The following is a 27772-nucleotide window of genomic DNA, read 5'->3' as shown; positions in this document are numbered from 1 at the left end:
CTGTACCACAGAACTGAGAAATGGTGGCTAACCATATCATATTCTGCTGTTTTCAAAACAAGTCTTCAAAAAGCAAAATATGACATTTTTCTTAGCATAAACATATTTATTGCCTGTATCAAGGGTAATCAATTTCATTTCATATCTCATAAGGAATACATGTTGCATATAGACTTTTTTTCTCTTTTATTTGACATCTGTCAGCAGACTAATGGTGCTACGTAAAAGGTTTTAACACAGGAGGAGGAAGACTGCAACATAACCTCAGTTCTAATCTTGGTTGGTTTTATAGTTTAGATTATAAATTATACAATAAACTTACAAAATTAATAAATGATAATGATTTACACACTTCATTTTACTTACCTACCTGGTTTAATCAGTGTAACTTGGGGTTCACTTATTTTTGCACCTGTGCTACTTCCATTTTTTTTTTTTAACTACACAATATTTACTGTAAAGCAACATATAGAATTAATAATTACACAACTATTGTGAGTTGAGAAAGACTGTTTCTGATCAAATAGTGATTTTATAGTAAAACTAGGGGACACAAGGGATTCACATCCTTTCAAGCAGCACTGTGTATTTTTTCTCAGCTATGCTGTGGGAAAAACCTTTAGTTGGAACTGTGATGCACACCAAACCTACCCTGGTAAAAAAAATTACTCGGCTCTCTGTGGATGTCCATTCTTTCTGAGAGTCAGATGAAGGACAACTTTTCAGCTCTTGCTTTTGGTTTCTGCAGTTCATGTGGCTCTTTAGTGACGAAGTAGAAGAACAGTAGACAGAGGAGACTCAGGCCAGAAGTAGCCAAGAAATCTGAAAAGCACCCAAAGACAAGGACTGAAATGGATCCCAGTTTGAGAGAGCAACTGCTTGAGGAACCATGTGATTTCTGAGAACTCATCTCTATGAGTTTTGAAGACTTATGCCAAAATTTTCTTTACCAGTTGAAAAACACACCAATTCTGGTAATTATTCTATTATTTAACTATTTCAAAGACTTTCAACTGGTGTGTATTGGGTGTCACTCAGATTTATCCCAAAATTAGTCTTATGAATAAACACCTCCAGCAATGAAGCAGTAAATGAAGATGTTTTGAAATCTTTTTTTCTGATAAGACCAAGAAATCTAATCAGAATGAGAAGAAAAAAAAATAAGACAAAACAATTTTTTTTTTTTATAAATTTTGAAACATATTCATCCCCCTGGAACATATTTTTATAGACATAGATATCACTCTTGTTCTGAAGCTTTTTAGAAGTTTTCAGCATTTTAAAGGCTGACCCTGGCTCCTCTTTATCTAAAAGCTCCTTTAGAAAACAATGACAGGAAGACCAGCAACCTGACAGGAACTGAATGTGCTGTTTACTGGTATATTCAGCAAAACCCTCTGAAGAAGTTTCAGTCTGTAAGGAGCCACAAAGTCATGTCTAAGCATTCCAGAGCTCTCAAATACACTGGTGTTTTCTGGCACTGTGGGCCAGTTACTTTGCACCATTCAAAAGAGACCGAGAGGAAGCCAGGGTCCACTCATGACCCTTGTGTGACCTTTCTTCTCATTACAAGATCAAACCCACACTGGAGTGCTGAAAGGATAGAGATTCAAGGGTAACAAATCATATGATTGTTTACTGGTATTTCAACCTCTGCATCAACAGGCACATGGAGCAGCCCAGCAGCAACTAAGAATGTTGGGGGGGACAGTCTGAAAAATGAAACAAGTCTGCTTGGGTAAAACACACCATGTTAACAACAGCACAGGACAGAGTGACAGCGATGGAAAAATATAACAAATCACACCTCATATCACAACTCGGATGGCTTTTCTGTCTTTGAAGGTTAAACCCAACTGGTCTGCAGAACTTACATGTTTAGACTGAGAAAAATGTCCAGAGTAAATTTACACTTTTAATTAAAATTGCAGACACAAGTCTATTTCCAGTGAGAAAATATATTCGCACAGCTTCATAAAAAGAGAGTTTAGCAAATATTCAGTTAATTATACATTGTATTGGTCATAGTAATACAATTATTCACTATTCTTTTATTTTAGTACGCATATAAACATATTCCATTATTTTTACAATAAAGTAATCAAGAACTTGCCATACGAGGTTTAAAGCAGTAACTTTTAGAAAGCTCCACAACATATGTCTTGAGCTTCGAAACCACAATTTACCCAGTGAATTCAACGAAAGAGAAGATATGCGTAACAGCTGTCTTTTCAAAATAAAGGTTAAAAAACTGCGACCCATATACGTGACAAAGTAATTTTATTTCAGACGTTGTGTGTTAAAAGAGACATGCACAGAATTGAATATCATCTTAAAGATTTCACATTTTCATTTTCAGAACCGCTTGTCCCATACGGGGTCGTGGGAAACCGGAGCCCACCCGGCAACACAGGGCGTAAGGCCAGAGGGGGAGGGGACACACCCAGGACGGGACGCCAGTCCGTCGCAAGGCACCCCAAGGGGGACTCGAACCCCAGACCCACTGGAGAGCAGGACTGTGGTCCAACCCACTGCGCCACCGCACCCCCCATCTTAAAGATTTTAAGTAAATTAATTACATCCAGTACATTTTCAGGCCAACTAAAACATTAACTTTTACATAAATAACCCCAGTAATGAAGGAGCAATAAGAACCAACACTGAGCTTAAAAAGCATTTAAATAACCCATTGTTACATTAGGTAGTGCAAATTTTTTTGTGAGTGAGAGGGACAGTAAGGAATGGGACACATCCTGGGGTGCTTTCAGGGCTGAGGCTAAGCCTAAACAGAAACAGAACTGTGTTTTGTGTAAAAGATATTAAGCCTGACCCTGAGCAGCAGGAGTTCAGCTGGGGTTCAGCTGAAGTTCAGGGCACATGCCTGCCAGGAGAACAGGAAAGCAAAATTGCTTCCGGATTCACCTCCATGTTCGCTCTCATCGACACTCAGTCCTGGCTGGTTCCGTGGCACAGGGTCACAATGTCAGAGGGGAAGCAGTCCTTAAGCAGGATGCCTCTGTCTCGGTGGCAGTCCAGCTCCTCGATGAAGCCATGCCAGTAAATGACTAATCCTGGCCCAAACCTGGCAAAAACAGATTGAGTACAGAGTCTGATGAATTATTTGTTCATTTATGTTTTTCTCTCCATGTGTCTGGATTAAAAGACAACAAAGCAAGCAGCACTGAGGTTACATAAACAATTTTTTGACTCATGGTACAATGGTCTTTAATAAAAAGTGAGTGTAAAATCTAAAAGTGGAAACATACTTCTAGGAATCAGGAAATTGCTTTTTGTATAAACTGCCACTAAAAATAGCAGTTTTGTTCACTAAACATTCAAATTAGTAACGTACATACAATTGTAACATATTTTACTGAGACTTTTTAAATAACATTATTTCATCACTCATCCAAACTTCTGTAGCACTTATACACCCTGTTTACAAAACAGACAGAAACTCCATACTTCTTCCAGTTACACAAGGGACATTTTTCAAAATCAAACAATTGTCTATATGTCTTCTATTTACAATGACCACATGAACTCGACAAAAAAAGACGCAAGGTTATTATTGTTAAATGTGATGCAATTTTCTTAATGACACAAAATATACTCCCAGTTTTCTACATACTGAATTTAGTTATTATAAATTTCACAGCAGGCTTTCAAAAAGAGTTCAGAAATTTGGAAATGTATTTTGTCTCTTATCAAATGCAGAAATAGTAACAAGTTAGCTATGATTGTATTTTGCCATTTCTGCTGAGTATAGAATGACAGAAGTGTATTGCCTTCTGTAAATTTAATGTATGTATGTGTCTGTACTATGAGTTGGAGGGCATGGTAAAAGAAAAGGGGAAAAACTGCCTGCTCAACAAGATAAATGTACACATTTCCTTTGTTGTTAGACAACCAAAAATTGTCAGCTGACATCAGGCACATATTGAAGGACAACTTATGACCAAAAACCAGCATACAGGTTTCCCCTCATATAACAAAAGCTCCTTTTACTAGAATTCTGACTTAGAAACATAATTTGTGTCAAAGTACACACAACAAGTCAAGAGCTTTCACTTATGTGACGTATTAGGAGAAGGGACGTTTCATTTCAAAGCATGTGCATTGGTGTTGTTGCCATAAACCAGATGGACAGTTTACCCCCTACATGGGGTGTAGCTTTTGTGTATGTCAGGTGTTGTTGCAGCTTGTAAGCTTCTCTCAGAAATGTCACTGCTCTTTTTCATCTATAATAACAGTGAGCCATGGAGCAAAAAGCTTTTAAAAGAAATGCTTAATGCAAAGGCTTACCTGTATCAAAACCTGAAATGAAAAAGAACATTGAATTCTCTTGAAAGGCAGTATCACTGTGAATGACTTTGTATGATTTATAATAGTGCAAATGAGAATTTATGAATAACTCAGCAGGGTGTGGGGGATTATGAGCAATTACAGTAATAACTATTCCCTCTTTTGTAGTGTTTATATATCTCCATCCTTCCATCCAACCAATTTCATTTACTGCTTATCCTGAGAAGGGTCACGGTGAACCAGAGCCTATCCCGGAAGCAACGGGGAATACACCACGGATGGGACACTATAGACCACTGCACGGTGGCCATGCACACACACGAACACGGTATGGACAACTTAGTGTCACCGATTCACCTGAAATACATGTCTTTGGAGTGTGAGAGAAAACTCACACAGATATGGGCAAAATATGCAAACCCCACAGACAGAGCAAGGATCAAACCCATGTTTTCTCATACCACCCAAGTGCTATGAGGCAGCAGCACTACTCCCTGTGCCACATAGGCACACACATGCACAAATATAATAATAAATCGTTACTCTGTAGATGTTATACTTCTATAGCACTTAAACTGAACATTCTTCTCGTAATGTTACAACCCTGATATCTGTAACTACTCTGAAGTAAGGTACACCGTAAAAATGAAAATGTAGACTTCCAACTTGCAAGGTGCTGCATGTCGGATGCCACTGCAGTTTGGCTAAGTGAGATTTAGACAAGCATTAAAAGTAATGAGTGGTTGCATTTTATTTTAAGCAGGTGCCTGCTGGTTAAACAGCAGCTTAATGAGAACACACCATTTAAAGGCAAAACCAAATAAAAGCACTGAAAGAGTGAGTTTCCATTAGCACTGCCTCACCAATACATAATGACATCGTAATTAAATTACTAATTACAGCTCTCCATAATGTCTTCTCCACCTCATAGCAGCAATTCTTGGAAAGTTTTCAAAATATTCTTGCTTATTTTACTTTGTGTGGGTAAAGGAATCATGTATAAGCCAAATGTAACATTTAGGTTTCTCCCTGTAAATACATGACAGAAAAGTCATCTTAAAATTTAATCATTGTACTACTGGTTAACATACATGAAACAGACAATTCCGTGAGTACCGAGGACCAAGTTACATGGAGTAAAACAACCTTTCTTGTAAGAACTGTAGTGTTAGTGACATTTGTACTTGTATTCTCCCAGGTTTCTCAGGTAAAATCCTATGCAGGTAAAACTCTTCTAGAAGACACAACTAAAAAATTAATAATAGCAAATTGAAGGAGGTATGGTGGTGCAGTGGGTTGGACCACAGTCCTCCTCTCCGGTGGGTCTGGGGTTCGAGTCCCGCTTGGGGTGCCTTGCGACGGACTGGCGTCCCGTCCTGGGTGTGTCCCCTCCCCCTCCGGCCTTACGCCCTGTGTTACCGGGTAGGCTCCGGTTCCCTGTGACCCCATATGGGACAAGCGGTTCAGAAAATGTGTGTGTGTGATAGCAAATTGAGATGGAAGACATATTTAACAGATCCCAACATTATTTAGAATTTTTTAAAAAAGCTAATTTAATAATATTGAGAATACAAATCCTTTCTGCTTTATTCTTCCATTTTTATTATTGTGATTAATACAAAAAACTATTTCTAGAGAAATACAGACAACGGTATGTCATTGACTAAGAAGACAGGGAAATTAAAGAAGCAACACTGATGTTTTGTACACCACTTTGTTTACTCTTCTGCTGAAATATGTGTATGAACCTGTTTTGCTTTCAAGGTGACAGAATATGAAAAGCGGGTGGAGGGGGTGATGACGAGGTCCCTGCTGTCATAGCAGTGGTCAGCTTGTGCTCTCAGCTGGTGATTAATAGGTGTTTATTTATAGGCCTTCAGCTGAAGGGTGGCTTCAAGGCTGTGTGAGAGAACATATCTGGGCAGAACCTCAAAGCTTTCTATTTGTTTTACAAGGTTCCCTCTTCTTCATCTTGAGAGGAAAGTGTCAGCATAATTTTGACAAAAAAAAGGTTTGGGGGCAAGCAGATGAGCAAGAGATTTAGAGGTTGATCCCACTGTTTGAGATGAAGAAGCCAATTTTAATCTGAACACATAGTAGATTGTAAAAAAGAAAAAAAAAAATGCTCAGGGGGGACTGTTCATAAATAACACAAATTACAAATTATCAGTGAAAACCAACTTATATTACATTTACTGAAGCATTCACTTATTTGCTTGCTTTTGTTATTTCATTTGTGCTTTAACATATGCCTTCTGCAAATGTGTTATTTGTGCTGGTTTATTTTTAAAGTCTCTAACCTTGTGAATACAATCTTAATCTGTTTTAAGAATATACTGCTCCAGGAGAATAAATTGTATTGTCTTGTAAACAACAACTGTTCAGGGCAGCTATTCTCTCCCAGAAGGAAGAACAGATTAATATTCCTCACATTCTTGTTATTCTATTATTAGGTACGGTAAAACCAGTACAGAAAGTAAAAATCTTTGGAAGTCAAATCATAGTCACATATACGCACCACTAAAAGCAGGAAGTTTACATGAAATTATAACACATTTGAAGTCATATGAATATCTAGTATTTCACTGAATTTACTAGAATACAGGCCAGTAGAATAGCAGTTTTAAGGTTTTATTTTAGAAGGTTTTCATCTCGTATTGTACAGGAACTTCGGGCATTTTAAAAACATACAGATAATGGGGAAAAAAAAATCACCATTAATGGACATAAAAGTGTTCATGCATCTGGAAGCTCACAATTTTTTTGCTATTAATATCATGTTCTTTTTGTAAAAATACCAATTTATCAATAACTGCTTAGGTTAAAAAAATGTTAACAGACATTACTGTTAAAATGACAAAAGTATTAACTTGTAAGGAGAAGGTTATCATGTTCACTCTTTTAATTTGCATCTATCTATCTATCTCAAATAATCGCAGATAATTTGGGTCACTTCTGGATGTGGGGATCACTGGCTTTGAAACAAATTATGCTCAAAATGTAATTGTTACTATTAAATAAAGACGTATAACATTGGTTTACTGTTCTAGTCTTTTGATAGGGTGATGCTTGTGCGATAGTGGGATTATAGTGTTCTGTTTGGAGACCTAAGAATTACCAATAAACCAGAACAGCAGAAGTATTTCTGTCAGGAAGTCATCTCTCTGTCTGACTTCTGTTAGGTCCTGGCATTTCAGCAATATAAGACAACATGCGAGACCATGATCATCAGAATCATTTTCAAGTTTTGATAACCTCATTAATACATTGGGTACAGACCTTTATCTTATCTGACACCTTGCCATAATTGCATAAACTGTTAAACCTCATTATCTTCAACTCTCACATTTATCATGATATGGCTATTGGCAGGGTGACATCCAATAAACGCCTCCCCTGCTTGCGATAATAACTTAAGAAATATTGCTTCCAGATTTAGCCCTTAATTTATTCTGAGAGGAGGGAACTGTTGGGATGAAATTACTTCTCTTGAAGATGACAACTGTGCACAGTGACACCTCAAAAGACAACACCCGTCCTTCATATAATAATTAAAGGGAAGTTCTGTCCATTTTCACTTATTTCATGTTGCTCATAATGTGTCCAACAAGATTTTTTTTAAATGTAAAAATACTATTGCAATGGGAAACAAGAGGGTGGTATTTGCCATGTAAAAATGTACATATATCATACACAAATATTGCATTTTAGATTGTTGGTTTAACTTGTCCAATTAGAAAAACTTTGTTGTTGCATCATCTACCAACCTTTATAAAATACTAAACTTATTGAAAATGTAAAGTGAGTGAGAAAACTCTGGCTTAAGATGCTCATTCTTTTTCTCTCTTAAGATGATTCTATAGAGGTAAAAAAACATTTCTGCCAATGTATCCAGACACTCTGGCCTTTGCTTAAACTGCTGAAGCAACAATGGTACAACTGTAGTAAATCACTCTGCATTCCAACTAATAATCCTTTTGACTTCACAAGACCTCTCCCTAAGAGCACTAACTGGCACCCCACCTTATTTGGGATCATGCAGGACAACACTTAAATCTACAGCATCATGTTCTGTCTCAGTCTGACACACGTGCCTCTAATTTGGCTGTGGAGAAAAATAACCAACAAAACGGTGTGGCTCGGGGTCCATGTGAATATAGCCATCTCCATCAGTATTTTTGTTGAAATCAAGCCAACCCTGAAAAAGCCATATCATTAAGACACTCTGATGTTTTCATGATGCCATAATGGAGACCATTTGCTGCTCATCCAGAGCAGAAGTCAATTGCAGCTCACTCTGGCAGTGATTTTACATGTCTTCTTTTTTTTTTTTTCTTTCTTCCAAAAAAGGCTTTCAGGATTGAGCAGTGGGTAACAACTGAATCTTAGTGGGTGTCTATTCTTCTTCAGAAAAAATAAAGGCATAATGCATAGGTAAACTCATGCTTTAGGTCTTTGTGTAAGGATATGTTATTCTATTAAAATGGGGATTATATATTAAATTAGTTTAATGAACTATTTTTATTGTCAATGAAAACAGCTGGCTTCTCATTTAAGTATAACATTCTATACATGGAAAACAAAATGTGACTATAAATTAAATAAATTTAATTTTAAGGCCTAATTCATGTTGAAACATGCATAGCAGATATGCACTGTAGACAGAAAAAGACAAATATAATTTATTCAATGAAATTACAGACCTGTTTTGGCATATTTTACTACATAGTAAAAAAAATACAAATTTATAATATTAATGAAAACCTTAATTCTTGAACTTTATAAACGTCCAATGTTTAATTATCCTAGAAGCAAAGACTACTTGTTAAAACTAACACTAGCATAAACCCTGTGCCCTGTCCACATGAAAAATAACACTCTGTCTGAGCCCTAATCATCCAAACAACCAAACGACCTGCTGCTGGGAGGCCTTGGGTTTAGTCCAAATAGAGAGAAGGACAATGTCAAGGGGATACAAGGTCCTTAAACATGTTATTGTGATTCTCCCAGCAGTCTTACCAATAATTACATGCTCTCTGGGGGCAAAGCCCAATCCTTTCATACATGTCCCTTTGCTCTGCCACGGTGAAACATAGCCTAATCTTGCTTTTAAACCCTCCAAACTGTTGTGTTTGCAATTTGAGAGAAGTCCTCCTGTAGCAAGGCACCAATCAACAACAATTTTTTCCTGGAACACAATACATTTTTGGGTGCCATCTCTAGTGTATGCTGCATTTAACACAGTCTAAGGGTCTTGACCTGGCTGTACATTGTACTCATCAGATAGTATGGAAAACAATCCTGTCCCAGACTGTATCAAGTGCTTCTTTCCTGTTTAAGTGGACCTGACCTCACATGGAACAGAAAATAAAAGAATGCAAAATCCCCAGTATCAAGAGTACCACAGGTATAGGCAATAGGTCATAGGCAGTGGGCTGCACTCCACATTATTGCTACAGTGACCCTAAGGAAGGCACTTGCTCTCAACTGGTCAGAGGTCTATAAATGAAGCAGTTATCATGAGTAGTTTTAGGTAAATGGCATCTACTGGGAATTTACTAATTTAAATGACAATATCAATAGTAATAATCCTATTCCCCTTTTGAACATGCAAGATTTAGTTAAAGCCACTGTTGATTAACACATTTTGATTTTGTTGTAAAAAGGAAATGGGTACCATTTGTTAAAAATGGTATACCATGGCAATTATTAGCAGCTGTCATAAGAAAAATCAGCCATTCACCATTTTCATGAGGAAAAACATGGCTTGATAATCAAGTGAGTATTAATATGACACAGTGTACTTTCCACAGCAGTAATGAATTAGTGGCATTATGACAGTGCAGTAGGAAGAGCAGCACACATATAAGGCAAAGAAAATGCCCTCTTTTCTTACTGAAGACAACAATTCTGTTTCTGATTGATTCACAAAACGATATGAAATTGTTGACATGTTGAATTGAGCACACAAATGAAATTTGTAAAAAGAAAAAAACTATTTTTGGTCTGAGACAAAGCCAGTTTCTCCTATAAGTGCTTATGAAAATTTATTGTAAGTCTTAAAAAACTGCAATGAAAACAAAAGTCTTTTCCGGTAATTATAGGGGTAGCTTTATCAAAATGTGACTGAATTAGTCACATCTTTTACGATCGCTTCAGAGACAGGGCTGATATTTGAGAAAGCACATTGACAAAACTAATTAGCTGGCACATCAAACAGGAAGTTAAATATTCTGAAACTTGTCATAAAACAATCAGTGATTGACAGCCAGGGTCAAAGAGATGGCAAACTGTAATCCTAGGCAATCTGGTATTGATTTCTTAACTTGTTCAAGATTAATGAGGCCTAAGCAAAAAAAAATTACTTGTTCTTAAAAAGCAAACCTTAGGGCTATCTCAGTAGGCAAGAATTACTTAAATCTACGAGCTGTGCTTCCCCCAGGGGAGCAGTCATCAAGGAATATTCAGGATGTTAAACAATAATCTAAATAGTGCATATCTATTTTCATACAAATTTAAGTAATGAATCACCTCTCAAAAAACATTAGGAAAAAAGTGACTTACATTTAGCTGATGCTTTTCTCCACAGCAGCCTACAGTGATAAGATACTGACAATGATTTAGGCATTTATAGGGTTGCTGTTTTTATTGGATTAATTCAGGGTAAGTACGTTGCTTAAGGGTGCTGCATCAGGAGGTGGGATTCAAACCTGCAACCTTGAGAACCAAAATGTAGAAACTGTAACCATTAAGTTTCCTGCTACTGATAAGACCATGACTCAGATCACAACAGCACCAACTAACCCATAAAGCAAGCCAAGTACATTACATTTATTCATTTAGCAGACACTTCTCTCCAAAGCAATGTACATCTCCTAGAAAGTACAATGTGTGCCTTACATTAGGAGATTTGCAGATGTGCGATTCCCGAGTACAGTTAGTTTCTTTCACCATATGTACCAATGTTCATCACATGAGTAGCTGCATAAAACTTTATCAAAATAACATGAATATTAGAATATCGACGATTCCTGATCACCTTCCTACTATTTTTTTTTTTGAGATTCATATAAACATTTACGTTACATTACCAGAGTAGCTGTATAAAGGATTGATCTGGGCATGATGTTAAAGTTATAGTGCATGAACATTTATACCTTACATGAACTGAAGAGATCATAGGCGAAGTGAGCCCAGAAGACATGAGTTTTAACCTTTTTGAAATGTGGACAAAGATTCAGCAGTTCTGAGTCAGAGGTGGAGGTCGTTCGACTACAACGGAGCCACAACCAAGAACCTCAGTGCTTTACCTTTCGTGTGTGTGACCACCAAGCGGGCAGATGTGGAAGAGCGTAGCAGTCTGACTGGGGTTTAGCTGTTGATCAAGTGTTGTAAATAGCTGGGAGCTCTACTGATGCATTTGTAGGCAATAACCAGGGTCTTACATTTGACCGGGGAAGCTATAGGAAGTCAGTGCAGAGAAATGAGTAGAGGAGATACATGGGAACGCTTCGACAAATCAAACACAACTCGGGCAGCAGCGTTCTGTATCAGCTGTAAAGGTCTGATGGCAGTAGCGGGAAGGCAAGACAGGGAGAGTTGCAGTAGTTCAGATGGGATGTCATAATGGCCTGGACAAGTAGTTGCGCAGAGTCTGTTGTGAGGTAAGTACGGATCCTGCGGATGTTATGCAGGATGTACCTGCAGGTCCAGGTTGTGGTTTCGATGTGCCGAGAGAAAGATAGTCTTGAGTCAATCATCACTCCCAGACTCTTAGCCGAGGAGGTAGGCAAAGTGAGTTGTCCAGTTTGATCGAGAGATCATGACAAGAAGACAGGCCAGCTGGGAGGTGTAGGATCTCCGTTTTGGAGAGGTTGAGCTGGAGGTGGTGATCAGACATCCATGTAGAGATGTCCGACAGGCAGGGAGCGATATGCGCGGAAATGTCTGATGCTCCAGGTGGAAAGGAGAGAGAGAGCTGGGTATCATCAGCGTAGCAGTGGTATTTGAATCCATGGGACGCAATGACAGGGCCAAGGGAGAAGGTGTAGATTGAGAAAAGCAGAAGACCCAGTACCGAGCCCTGTGAGACACCAGTTGAGAGAGGCAGAGAAGAACGGGAGCCCTGCCAGACCACTGGATAGGATCTGACAGATAGGTAAGACTCAAACCATCTTAGTGCCGTTTCTTTGATCCCAAGCTAGAAAACAGGTACTGTTGAAGAAAATCTCAATGCAGCATTCATTGTACTTATGTACTTCGGAACTCTCCAGATTCTTGCCGCTACAAGCAGGGTTTGAAACCGCATCAGAAATCCCCACTGGATTTCAAGTCCAAAACCTTAACCACTCAGCCATCACAGAACACTTCACAGAACACATGAAGATGTGTAAAGCTGACTGACAAAATACTTAACAATATAAGCTAATGTAGTCCAAAAAAACTTAAAATTATTACATTATTAAAATTCTTGAATTTTATATAATAGACACCTGCCTTCAGGTATGCCCATGAGCAAGCTGAAAAATCCTGCCACAGAGAAAACTTCACAGAAATTGTGATTTAGTCAATATTTAAGTCATACCATTTATCTACTGAAAAAGTTTTTGAAAGCTTTTTCTGGCACACGGTTATCTTTCATGGAAATTTAGGAACACCTATAAAAGAAGAATCTTCCGCATGTTCATTTTTATTACTATCATTTATTATCTGACAATTTTCTCCAAAAAACAACTTACAATATTAGATTTTGTAGTTTAGACTACTAACAGCAATTTGCGCACTTATAAAGCTCAATAATTCTTGGAAAGTGTCAGGTTAAGTAAGCTGATCCTACTTCAGTGGGTACAGGGATTTGAACCCTTTGGTTGCAATGCAACAGCTATAAACGCTACAATAGCTGCTACCCCAGAGAATTTCCTCACACAATGAGCAATGTTATATTACACTAATGTTGAAGTACATCAAACACTGTACACTTAACTCAACCAACCAACCAATTTCAATAACCGCTTGTCCCAAGCGGGGTCACAGTGAGCCAGAGTCTATCCTAGAGACATTTGGTGCAAGGCTCAAGGGTTGGAGGGAGATGACACTTAACTGACATTTGACAAATAAAGAGCGCAACCGCAATAAAGTGTACCAAAACAAGCAGAAACGTGGCACTCTCTTTTACTGTAATCCCATCCACAACCATGCATTGTGCAGTGTTGAAAAAGCTGTCCAACATAGATTACTTTTACAAGAGTGGTTAGCCGTGGTCACAGAAATGACCATCGCAAAAAATACTATTTCAGTCAATAAGCTTTATACTTATGCCTTGGTGCCACAGCCTCAAACCCTTTCAGTGATGGCCCTAAACACTTGACAAAGCTTTCACTTTTCCCTTCAAATTGCCTCATCTCTGTCAGTATGCCAAGAGGAACACCATTAGTCTATCCAAGTTCACTCCCCCCGCTGCTAGTCATTTAGTCAGCCTTTCGTGTTGTGAAGGCTGTCCACGTCAAATTAGCCCTGGCCCCCATTGTCCTTATTACAGCTTGGACAACACCATCATGAGTGATGTTATGGGGTCCCTTCACTTGTCATTAGCTCTAAGACAGATGGAGAGTATGGTTACATACAGATGACAGGTAATCTTAATGCATTCAATTACCCCAATTAGTCTTGTCATAAACAATTTGATAACTAGGTGCCAAACAAACAGATAAATATGTGTGCAGCCAGTTGCTGGGTACTATGAAGAATTCTAATGAGTAAATGAGAGGCAGAATGGTGCATTCTTTTGTTTTCAGCACCCTGCTCAGCTCACTCTGTGTATCAGCAGTTACTACCCAGTCAGCTTTCATTCACACATTTCTGAGTGAGAATCTGAACAGCTGTGCCAAAATTCATTTAAGAGGGGAGCAAGCAGATTACCATAAGCAGGAGAAACAAAGAAACCATAACGAAACGAAAGAGGGGCAGTTTTTGTTTACTTCCAAATGTTGCTGTTAGCATAGATTATGAAATGACCAATGAGCAATGTCAAAAAGACAAAAGAATGTTCAAAAACCTGCCATTACCGATAGTCAATAGGCAGGAGTTCACAATACCAGGATATGGAATATAGTCTGAAGACTTTTCTTTTTAGACAACCTATTCAAAATTAAATGATTGATTCATCATTTGTTGTCAAAATGTGACACTGAAACAATTAAAATACATTATAAACATGTTATGCAGTGATGCTTTCAGTTAATCACAATGTTCTATTACATACAAACATCAAACTACAGAAGGGAAGAATAATGCACTGGAAACTTTCACAGATTTGCGAACTGATCAGTTATTTCCATATCCGTCACATTTAAATATCTGTTCCTGACTCCTGCAGGAATGGGTAGCTGAGGAGGGCCAAATAAAATAAAATAAAATGAAATAAAATAAAACCATATCAAAAATGGAAAAACTCTCCAAGGGAAAGATGTAACAGGAAATTTCTCTTGGCAACTATTTGTTCAGGCACCAGTTTTTCTTTTTTCTCTTTTTGTGGCAACACAGTGAGCCCCATTGGAAAACAGGGCAGGTCTCCCTAATGAGTAATCTATTTCAGTGCAGTCTTGTCTGGGCATGACAGTTTACTGAGAGGTTTGAAGAACTGGTAATTACCAGTGTTACAGGGCAATTAATGCATATTACACTGCTGCTTTCGAGGCTGCAACTGTCAGTTCCCCAATAAAAATGAGTACTCTTCAGCTAAAGGGTGACATTAATTGGGCCTTTAATGACTATGCAGAGGAGACCAAGCCAAATAGGAACAAAACAGCGACTCTGTCTGACTTCAGGAGCAGGAAAATTGTACTAAAATGAGATTAATTGCTGTTTAGAAAAAAAGAAGAGTGGAGGAATAAAAAACGATTAAATTATAGGGTTTGGAGTGCAACAGCAGCTCGTTGTGAAGTCAGTTCTTTTAATTATTTTTTATTTTCTTAATGCAGGCAAAAGGTAGGAAACTTATTTTTTATCCTTCATGGCTGGTTTGGGTACACTGTATGAAGAAATATGATGAGACTATATACTGCAACTTTCCTCTATATGTTTAAGGGAACCTACAAAAGAAATATTTCTATAGCTAAGGATATCTCAAATATAAATTGAAATATTAGAGATATTCCATTAAAAAAACTCTTAAGCATTGGATTTAAATTTCTTTAATGTTGTTTTGCCAGAATACTTTGCCCATTTCAAACATTATTTTTTATGGTTATGAGCTAAACCAACACAACACTCCATTCATTTATGTTTCAATACATACACATTTATTAGTACCTTAAATATATAAACTATAAAATGAGATCATTACAATGTAAGCCCCTATACACCATGAGGACATATCTCTGATCTAAATGTGTGAAGTGAGATTAAATATTTTCATTGGGATTAGCTACTGTGACTGTTCTGATTATTACATAGGAATGAAGCATCAGAAAACCTCTTAAAAAAAAAAAAAAAAAGACAAGTATTATGGATGTATATCAGCATGGAAAAAATATTTTTTGGACTTCCAGCTAGTCCAGTAATTCTTGGATGAGCTAATGAAAAGACAAGTTCAATGAAAAAATAATCCATATTTGAAAATAATATTTTGCACAATACTGTTGCTGTTTATTTTAAAGGACAATACATTTACAATAGAGGTAATAGAGCAATCTGGAGAAACCACCTTAAATTAAGTAGTAATATCAAATTGTATGACAATTAAGCATAAAATTAGTACATTTCCAGATTAAAGGTTAGTTAGCAGCACTGGTGGTGCAGCTGGTAATGATGATGCCTCACAGTGCCAGAGTTGTGTATTCAAGCTACTGCTCAAAATTTGACCCTTGCTCATGGTGTGTGGAGTTTGTACATTCCCCCCATGTTCACAATTCAAAAATGTGCAGATCAGAGATGTGTGCCACTTTAGAGAAAAGTGTCTGCTAAATGAATAAATGTAAAAGTAAGAAAAGAAAACACTTGTGTACCCTCTGGAGTGGTCGACAAGAGCTGAAACTTGACATCCCTTAACCGTCATAACAAAACTTTCACAATTTTTTGTGACTGCAAATGTGGCGTGGCAGTGAGCACTTTGAGTTCAGCTACCAAATAAATAAAAATCTGTTGGTGTGCTAACAGCTTAGCATAGTCTTGTGAGAAGAATATCTAATTTACCTTGCAGTAACAGAAGAGAAGATTGGAGGTTAATGTTTAGGACAGGGAAATAAAAGCAACAATTTCATAAGTTTACACCAGTGAATGTTTAAGTGTTAACTTTTCCATTCACGGTTTTACAAAAACTCCACTCATCATGCAGTGGGATTAAAATGGGAGGTGATAAAGATATTTGTAAAGGAATTAGTAGTGCCAAACTCAAAAGTTATGGCTTTAATTAAAATAACTATTCTTGCAATTAGCATTTAACCATTATTAGCAGTGTTTTATCTAATTAAAAATGTTTTATTATCTTAACATATTTTCCTGTACTAACATTTAACATATTTTTGCATAGTAAGAGCAGAACATACACACTCTGAAATACATATAATGAATTAATTTAACACTTTTCACAAAATCATCCTATCAGCTACTTTCATATACAGTAGTTATTTTAATATTTTAAGGTTCTGTGGCCCTTCCTTGGTTGTGACTTCTGATACTATACATTTTAGCAGACAAAAGATATGACGAACAAACATTAAACAATATGAAGATAAAATATGGGACAGGTTACTACTTTCTATTCTACATACAACATTCTGCTACCATTGACTGTGTTCCCATTTTTAAAAAAAATTTAAAACACTGAATGTGTTTTTGGATATAGGCTGTTATGAATCAATCCACTTTGGGAAGTTAGTATTCAAAAGGCTGTTTTTTGGGGCACATATGTCTCTTCGGTAGCTAGATGCAACTATAACTTATAATGCATCCGAACTGAGCTGTTAAAAAAATGAACAGAAATAACATAGCAATGTCTGCTGTGCCTGGCATTTTTGAACTTCTGAATTTAAGATTTTGTGGTCTTTTGTGAAAATGGATGTAATGACAGAAAAGTAAACACCTGACAGTGCAAATGAGAAATGTGTCATGCGACTTTTTTCATAATAGATGTTTTGGAAAAGTGTCGTGTGAATGAGAAAAGTGTGAAGTGAAACAGTCAAAATTAATAAGGTTTTCCCTATCTGGCTCTATATTTGCCACTGACATGCATAAACAGCCACTCACCAAGACTATCCAGGACCCTGTCAAAAGCCTTAATGTTGACTATGGTCAACACAATCAGTGACTGGACGAGCGGTTCTTTAACAAAGAGGATTAAAAATCAAATTATTAAATCTGAGTCAATAATTATAACAAATTATATTTGTTCGTTTTCTCAAAGGCTGTTTTTTTTCTTTTTTAATGACAAGAAACACTTGCTTTAATACATACAAATACATACATTAGAATAAAATAACTGAAACAAAACAAAACATGAAACAAAGAAAAAAGCAACCCAGGGACAACTACATGAAATGCACAGTATTCCACTCAAAAAATATCTGAAAATATAATTTGGGCTAAATCTATGACAAAGCTTTTAAGAAATTTCTGTACCACAAAGCACCACCACCTCAAGCTTAAATATGTATTCCTCCCTTTCCATTTAGAAAACAATTCTTACAGTTGCAATTCCTTAAAAACAAAGTAATAAGTATTTTGGCTGAGAAGAGCTACAGACTAAAATGTTTCCGTTCAATTGAACATTGCAGATGTAAAACCTTTTTGGGGCTCAAAGTGGGGACCTTTTCACCAAGGACTTCATGCTCCAGTGCTTCTCTTAGCATTTAGCATGGAACAGAATGATCATCACATGGAAAAACTTCACCTTCTGCCTGTCTCCTCCTTAGTAATTTAGCTATTTAATACATTTCACATTGGGCGCTATACAAGTAAACTGGAGGAACATGAGATGAGACACTTAAGGGATTAAGATAAGTCATTATATACAAATTGGAACAACTCTCTTTTTTAAAAATTTAAATGAAGCCTTATAATAACGGTTCCCATTATCTCATTTTATGCTAGGTTAGGCATCAATTTGAAATGTTTTGGACTTCCATATTATCTTGTCCATTATGTGCACTTCCGCAACTTGGATAAGAAAATTAAAAAAAGAACATTTTTGCAAAACTGACACCACCACAGTGTCTGCATTCTCACTGTGCTTTTATAGATATCATGCATTTTGTTAATTTCAAATAAACTTATTTTCAGATGTAGATATTTTAAAAACTTGAAAATTCAGTAATAGTACAAAGTCAAAATATAAAAATAAAGTGCAATGTACAATGTTTATCTACGGATGAACTGTCTGACTTTGCCTCATTACTGTTCAGCTGATGCCTCTTGTCTGCGAGACATATTTTAAGTGACTTAACAGAAATAAGCAATGTATGTTACTATCCATTTAATACTTGTCTATTCTTAATTATATTTGCCATGGATACAATATAAAACTCAAATTTAATTTTACTGCTGTCTGCCCTACAGCAAGGACCCAAGTTCAATTCTTGTGCTACAATATCCATCTGGCGAGAAGGCCCAGGGAACTGAATCATGATGCATTTGTACAGCCGTGTAATTTTAGCAGAGCAAGTCAGGGTAAGTACTTTGCTCAAGGGTACTATAGCAGTAGCAGCAGTAGGAAAGGGCTTGATCCGGCAACATTCAGGTTACAAGGGCATGTACTTACCTGCTACTACAATATATTTCAGATAAATGGCATGAGTTTTTTTGTGCTGTTTTGATGTAATTGAAGTTACTTATGTATCTATGCATGTATGCATGTATGCATGATTTATCCAAGATAAATATGGAACTTCAGATTCTGACTGTTGCTTGTGTGATACATTACATTTTGGGTATAGACCTGCCAGAAGAAAACTTGCATCCTATTATTATTTTTCAGTAAAGCACACTGAAACAAGACAGATACATGGGGGGTGCCAAATCACTTCCTCTGTTTACTGCTCATGTCTGGAATTTGTCATTGTACATGTTTTAGAATGAATGAAGTATCAAAATTAAATAGGATTTTGTGGAGAAATGGTCATTTTATTTTCAGTAAGTTCAAATCAGCTTTATTTTAATGTTGTATGAAGTTAACAAAATAGGTATTTTTTTTATTTATATTTATTCATTTTGCTGATCCTTTTTTCCAAAGCGACTTACAATGTTAAGCCACTCACAATTACCCATTTAGACACCTGGTTAATTTTATCGGAGCAATTTAGAGTAAGTTCCTTGCTCAAGGATACTACAGTTGGAATTTTAACCTGCGACCTTTGGGTTCAAAAGCAGCAGCTCTTGCCACTTTGTGACTTACCACTGTTTAGTAGGGAAACAATACTGGTGTGGGCAAAGAGTATGAATGTACTTTCAGTCCTACTTGTGCACAAACATTGAAGGGTCAGTAAAACAGCCTGTTTTCGAACATGTTTATTATTACTGTTGCTTGCCTGGGCCAAACCAGCAGTCACGCTACACACAGCTACTTTGGTAGCACTAGTGCACTAATGTCCTCTCACGTTTAATAATGCAGGAGAGTTATAATAAAAATTATTTTCAGTTAAACACTACACATACAAATATATACACATGGACAGTATATGCTATATATGTTATTTTTACATTCTATAGTGTATTATAGTTCATTTTGTTTTGTAAATTTACTAGTATAATAAGCACATACTTTGTGTTCCAACTTAAATGAGGAGTATGTACACTGTTATTCACACTTTTTTTTTTTAAAAGAAATTTTAAAATTAACATCAAAAAATTAAAAATCTAGATTATCTGCTATTCTTCAAATAAAAACAGTTTCAGATCATTTTAGAAAAACTAATTTGCAAAACTATTGAGATTGGATTAGCATGGCTCAACCCAACCAAAGGTTAAAAAGGGTGCAATAAAAGAAAAACAGTGGAAAACACGCCAAAACTGCAAACAGCTGAATGACTGTGTCGAAGGCACAGATGTGTTACAGCAACTAAAATTTAAGAACGGAAGACCATGCAACAAAGGTAAAAGAAATCATAAGCCTTGTTTACATAATTTATGCATTGAATTGACTGTAAATACATTTGATGGAAAAAATTAAAACGAAATCTATATAAACAGACATCTTTTTTTGTACGCTGACTGCATATGCTCCACACATTTCAAGTAGTTTCTAATTATGTTTTAGCAAACTTTTTAGTTCAGCATAATGCAAATAATTAAGATTATTATTAATTTTATATTTAGTTATAAGTAAGTTTGAATCCAATATTAGCCATTTATTGTTCTGGATACTGGAGCAAAATTGGGTTTTTAAATACATTTTTGGAATCTGTTTCACTGTGGATAATTACCCAGCTCTGGTATCTCCTCAAGAAAGGACACTATCAAAACACCAGCCCAAGAGAGAGGAACACAGAGCTCTTATTCCCACTCTACAGCAGTGGTTGCCAGCCCTTGTTATGCCAGTAGTGAGCTTTCGCTCGAGCCGTCATCAAGGACTCAACTGCACTTAATTAAGAAAATATTTCTGTGTGTAAAATATAAAAATAGAACCAGCAAAGAGGATCATTATGATTATATTTAAAGAAAGAAAAAAAAAAAAAAGATTTTACACACAGTGCAGTGCACCTCAAATGTAGTATTCCTACAGTTTATTGATGCACTGAAATTGATTTCAGTTCTGATGCTTGTGCTAATGAACATCAAGATTCAATACATTTATAAGACAAAGCTCAGACAAAGCAGGTCCTGTGTAAATTAAGAGAGAGAGAGCTGATATAGTCTTCTGTTTAACAGCGTGACACACTCCCTTAAACTGAAGTGTCATAAATTAGAGTGAAAATGAAAACCTACGAAGCTGCAGGTGCTCAGCCCGGGTGGACAGTATTGCATACAAAAAAGTTCTCTCTGTAGCTTGCTCCTGTTATTAGTCCAAGGTGATGAAAAATGTTTAAAAAAAATAGTAAGATAATACACCATCAAGTATTGTGGCAATTCATTGATTTCTTTAACAGTAAAATACATAATATTACAGTTCAAATCTCTCTGGTGGATTGCTTATAAAATAGGAAATCCTCATTATGTGCACATTTCTCATAACTGTACCATATTCTTTAATATGGAGTTCCAGAGTTTAGCATTGTGTACAATATTATTCTCCATTTACTATATACGCTGCCACTAAAATGACACACAAACTCAGTATCAATGTGACTAAATGATTGTCTGTTATTTCTTCATGAGATTAAAACCTGGGTGCATGAAAACCATACTGGTGTGATCTTGGCTAGGTTGAGACCCAGAAGCCCTTGCCATTTGTATTCCCTGACTCAAATGCCAGACCTGTAAGCCCTTGCTGTTTGATCATCTGCTGACCAGACAGAAGGTGTCCAGATGACCACCTGACACTTAAACCACAGACAAAACACTAACAGTTTTTCCTAACTGTGGTGTTGGCCAGGAGGAGAGGGAAGCCAGTTTTCCTCTGGACCTCCAGACCCTTTGTGTCTTGTACCAGCAGAAGCTCTGATTTATTCATTCATAGACTGTACACTTGCTTTTTAGCAGTGCCTGTTCATCAGTGTAGCTATGCTTATTATAATATATATTTTTCAACACTGGAAGCACCAGTCCACTAAGCTGTCCAAAAGCAAGATTTCATTATATGAAGTCCACAAATTTAACCACTACAAGGTTAAGAAATAAAAGGCTTAGGTTTTTAATTACTACAGTTTGAGAGATTGATAACTTAATTATCAGCACATTCATCAGACAGTTCCTTGATATTGTAAATATACTAGATAAGATTGATGAGAAACAAGACCAATGGCTTTCTCACCATCATTGCCAGCCACTGGGCCTGAACACCTTTTTTTTTTTAGCAGTCCTCACAGGCAAAGCACCATTACCCCTCACTCCACTGAATAGCAGTTTGTTATGAGGTTACTGTTATGGCAAGACTATTGTTTGGATGATGAATGTTGTTGTTGAGGGGTTTAAAACGAAAATTAGTTATGTCATTACAAAGTACACTATAGAAGGCTTCTCTTCATAGAAGGCTGAGAATAAAGCTCGTGTCCCTAATAAACAGCACTTACTTCATCAATGCATACCCCTTTAAAACATTTACATTGATTCATTTAGCTGACCCTTTTCTTCAAAGCGACTTACAATGTTAAACTGCCTACAATTATTAAACCATCATTATTAAATTCATTATTTATTTATTTATAGAGCTGGCTAATTTACTACAGCAATTTTGGGCTAAGTAATTTGGTCAACAGTACTACAGCCAGAGGTGGGATTTGAACCTGTGACTATTGTGTCCAAAGGCAGCAGCTCTAAGTACTGCTAATGACACTCAATTCTTCACCTTTCCAGGAGTTACAATCAACATTCCGTGATCGTGTTAACCACCTCATTACTGCAAGTTTGAGAAACTTCATAACAAACCAAACATCACAATTTATTTACCCTCTATCTGGTACAATTCTCAAATAATGTACTTTGGAGTCAAGTTAGGAATGTAAACATATTTCTTTCTCTTATTTATTTTCAAAAGACTGCCCCTCCCCGTCCGGCCTTACGCCCTGTGTTACCGGGTAGGCTCCGGTTCCCCGTGACCCCGTATGGGCCAAGCGGTTCTGAAAATGTGTGTGTGTGTGTGTGTGTGTGAGTAAATACTAATGCTTTAGCATCTTCAGATCTATGAAAATGACTCTAGTTCACACGCATGCTAGAATTAGTGACCACCAGCACATGACAGTGTATCAGTCAGTTAACTCATGACAAAGCAGAGGGTGACCTTGTTCTTGTTTTAAAACTTTATGGACAGAAGAAATAAACCTATAAGGAGTTCCACTGCATCTTATGATATGTTGACCCAGTTCTTATTTTTTCGCGAGGATGGAATACAAGTTAAAGTTTACAAGACACACATTTGAGATGATTAAGAACATAACAATACCCCAAAAAATTTAGTTTACAAATACTATACTGAAATTAACCTCTTTGTGCACATTTTGACGTTGGTGAAATGTTTAATATAATGTTTTTTAAAAATGTATTTAAAATATTTGTTTCAAATGTAATTCACAACATTGTGAAATAAATAAATCTCACCTATTCCAGTAGCTCCAAAATTGCTCATTCAGGTAGTTGCGATGGCTGTGATCATCTCCAAAAGAAGCTTTGCTTTCAATCCAGTGAACAACTCGACCCTCAACAGCTAGATTTTGAAAGAGAAATAAAGATAATGGGTGTCACAGTCAAACATCTAATCAGTACTACTAAAGCATATTGATTATAATTTAAATTCAGAAGGAAACAGCATTGGAGGTGAAAAATATTCACAGGTTCTAATGTAAATTAAAGTTTTGTACCTTTATATAAAGGTAAAGTGTTAAGGGATCATAATGCCCCCATCATAATTGTTGTGAACATAATAAGTAATGAACATTTAGGATAAAATAATCTGCATATTTTAAAATAACAATCAGTATCAATTTAGTTCAATTATTGTACATTTTCATAACAATAAAATGTATGACAATTCTTCTCAGTCATGACAGATTCAGCAACAAAAGAGAATTTATATTTAATAATCAATTATCAAAATAAACCAATAAGACCTAAAAGAATTTATCATCATTTACATTTATATTTATTTAACAAAACATTGTATCACCAAGTTCACATGTTCTTATGAAATTAAATAATTCCATCTGTTCAAAGAACAATATTTCTGGTAGGGCCTTCAAACACAGAAGACTTACCTACTGGGACCTCCAGAATGATGTCAGGCGTTTTATCGTAGCCTTTAGCTCGTAACTGGTTTTCATCTGAGGGAAAACGATTCTGTTATCATTGAGGAGGTGTGCAACAACTAAAATGCACGGTTAAATTACTTACAAGCAATGATAAATCTCACTTGTGTTGTAAAATGTACACATTTTGCTGAATTTACACAATATTATACGTCTCACCATACCCTTAGCATAAACATGAAAGCTAACAAACAAAAACCATACACTTTCCATTGTTTATATTGTACTTGCCAAAACAGGATAGAAGAGTAAGTAAAATTTTCAGGTAAGAAAATATTCAACAAAAATTATGTCTGCTATGGATCTGTGTTGTAACATTGTTTGATATTACCACAGGTCACCTACCATACTCTGTTTACACTCATAAGGATTTACCAAAAAAATAAAAAAAAAAAGACAAAATGGCATTACAGATTTCACACTTGCAGGCCGAACCATTGTCCTTGACTCCAGACACTACTCAGAGATTATATGTAGAACACCTGATTTCTCCATTAAATTCCAGGCTGACCAGGTCATTCAATTCCAGACCTGACTCTCAGGCTTCAGCCATGCTCATCTAATGGTGTGCGAGCAAAACAAAGGCTAGGCAAAAAAAGAGTGGGTAGTGTGGTCTCTCTTAACACCTACTGGGCTGTTGACATTGTCATGCTGCTCCAATCGCCTTTTACATCACCTTTGATTAAAATTAATGGGCCATTTCCACTGTTGGGGAGCTTATTTCCAATCCATTTATCAGCCAGAGACACTGCTTTCATGGCCCATGTGCACAAACTCTTTAGACAGTTTTAGAATACTCCTCCATGGTGTTCTGGGAAAGGTCAAAATTCCAAGCTTAAAAGACTACATCTTTTTGCTGTTCTTGTAAATTACATAAGGGAATAAAATAGAACTTTAACTCTATACCAAAACTAACACAAAAACATACTGACTAAATTAAAGCTTTTTTTATTTGTGCAAAAAGTAAATACACCATCATAATATGAGAAATACTGAAAATTATGTCTTGTTCACAGTATTCTTCATCTAAACATACCAAAGATGACAACTTACCTAAAAAAGACAAGTTTTTCTCCCTCAACTTGTCACGAAGCAAGACCTCATACTCATGACCAATGGCACTGAAAGGGGATATGTAAGGATATTCCCAGGTTTATGCTACATTTTCAAAAAAGGTCACCTTTTTTATCCCTTTAAAGGAAATTACTCCGATAGGTGAGCAGGGGAAAAACACCCCTCTAAAGAAAAAATATTTAAATTTTTGTTTTCATGTATTCATTCTTTAATTCATGTCTTATATTGCCCAAAAACATTTTTATTTATTTCATTTTGGCACAGATCACCCTGTATATTATTCCTGTTTTTCTATGAGTATGTTATAGTTCAGTCGTAATAGCCTAATGATCTAATTCACATTCAGAAGTTCTCTCCCAATTTTATTAACAATTTGCCTGTAATTCTAAAGGGTGGACATTTTACCTGTGAAAGGTTGCTATAGAAACAGCCTACAGTTTGCAAGTTTGCTGTGGGAACACAAAGGACTGAAGATTGGGAATATTATGTGACATGCCACAAACTCTCCAACATGCTAATAATTCACTGTGACTGCAAAACCACAGTGCACACTGAGGGAAAACAAGTGAAGTGTAGAGACATGCTTAAACCCACCCTTTGAGATAAAGGAGGGGATAGAATAGAAAGCAATGGTCTGTGTAGCCCTCTTTCTTATTGAACTACATTTAACACAACTTTTGGAACTGATTATAAGAACGAATCCTACTACAAGCCTGCAAAAGACTTAAAAAGTAAAATATCCCAGAAAATCACAATTTAATTAGTATGTTGCACTAACCTTAGTAGGCTTTCAAACCATGACTAAAAATCAACAAAAAAATTCCAATAGACATCTGAACTAAATATTAAATATATTTTCTTATTGTAATTTAGAAACACACCAATGCATGCTACATTTAAAATGTAGATTGTACCTGCCAATATAAAACAAGGCATAATGAATGAATTCCAGTTTTTATGACATAGAACATTGACTTGATTCAGTCTGTGAACAAGGAAATGCATATAGATCAGACATCTCTTATCCCCCTTCCACCCTGTAATAGGTTTCTGAGGAAAAGCAGGATGAAACACCTCTTTCGAAAGCTGAACTTTTATGTTGGGTGAAGCTAGACATATCTTAGCCTTTGAATAGCTACTCATTGGTTCTGGTTTAAAATTTTATGGGAGAGGATACTGTTTGATGCAGTCCACCAGTGGTCCATAACAGCAGTCATTTATTGTGCACTGAAAGAGAAGGGGGAAGTTAGAAACCTATAGATTCCCTTCAACAGACATGGTGGGGAAGAAAATGGGGCAAATGGTCATGTCTGATTGCAGAAAATTATAAATACACATAATTAATTTGTATTGGATTTTCCATCAGAAATGACCATGTGAAAAACAGCTGAATAAATTACATTTTTTTTAAATATTACAATAAGAGGTGCCCTGAAGTAAATTAAAGACTGTTGTTACCAGTTACACATTTTTGCAATGGAGAAAATGGTTCATTACCTTTAATTTTACTCCATGGTAAAGTCAAAATCACAGAAATTAAGTAAATACCTGGTAAACATTATATGCAAGATTGTCATCTGGAATCAAAGATGGTTCACGTAGCATCTCGTTAACAACTTGCTTGGAAGCTGTTAATAATGAAAAAAGCTGAGTATAAAAACGGTTCAAATACCCAAGTTATGCAAATGAAAGCACAGGAACTTCGCAAACTGATTTTATCATAATACATGCCATACCTTGTATCATGTTATTTACTGAAATATCAACAAATTTGAAGGAACAAAGACATGAAAAAAGTACAGGAAAACAGGAAGGAAAAAAAAAAAAAAAAAGGAAAATCAATAAAGAGAATACAAAGGAACAATACAAGGGCTCTACAATGTGACTTACTTCCTGTTAAACACAAACCTTCATTAACATGATCCTTGTTAAAACATGAAATGTTTAACACTTATCCATCTCTAACACCCCATGGTGCGATTCCTGAAGTCTCATACCAAACCTCTAGCAGAGAAATAATAGGGACTATGATACACTCTCTGTTCTTAGTAGTGCTAAATGAGTAAAAAAGAAAAAGCTAGAAAAAGAACAAAGCACCGTCAGCACTCCTCTCCTCCCTTTTTACCATTGAGAGCTGGAAGGCATATTCAGTGGTTTATTCCTTTGCTCATTTTTCTCTGAGATTGGTACCTTTACAAGCAGATCTATACCACATTCCTGGGCAGCAATGAAGAAAGAGGGTTATATTTTCCCCTGAGTTGGAACACCTCATGATAAATGATAATGGATAATCAATAAACTGGAAGATCGAGGCAGCAAACTTTATGAAGATAGGATACACATTACTCCTGAGTAACACTCATTTGCCTTAACAAAGACAGTGCTATGCAAAATAATCAAAAGGAAAAAAAAGGAATGTACTGTCACTTCTGTAATATTTGTGACTTATTCCATTTTATGGTGTTGTGATCAATCCTTTTTTCTCGTATTATTAAGTTCTCCCT

General features: G+C 36.2%; 1 protein-coding gene across 1 annotated transcript in view; it reads right to left on the bottom strand.

The window, feature by feature from the left end:
* Nucleotides 1-2524: 2524 nt before the first annotated feature.
* Nucleotides 2525-27772, bottom strand: part of cdin1 (CDAN1 interacting nuclease 1) — a 45581-nt gene continuing 20333 nt past the window's right edge. Inside the window, exons 7-12 of the mRNA XM_018727507.1 lie at nt 26817-26896; nt 26446-26495; nt 25248-25315; nt 24144-24209; nt 23491-23596; nt 2525-3082 (exon numbers count right to left, since the gene is read on the bottom strand). Of these exons, the coding sequence (XP_018583023.1) occupies nt 2947-3082; nt 23491-23596; nt 24144-24209; nt 25248-25315; nt 26446-26495; nt 26817-26896 (506 nt within the window). The 3' untranslated portion in view covers nt 2525-2946. The remainder of the gene's footprint in view (nt 3083-23490; nt 23597-24143; nt 24210-25247; nt 25316-26445; nt 26496-26816; nt 26897-27772) is intronic.

This window comes from Scleropages formosus, chromosome 15 (assembly GCF_900964775.1).
Source record: "Scleropages formosus chromosome 15, fSclFor1.1, whole genome shotgun sequence".
Taxonomy (NCBI): Eukaryota; Metazoa; Chordata; class Actinopteri; order Osteoglossiformes; family Osteoglossidae; genus Scleropages; species Scleropages formosus.
Note: the sequence above shows the minus strand (reverse complement) of the source record. Positions and strands in the feature narration are given on the sequence as shown.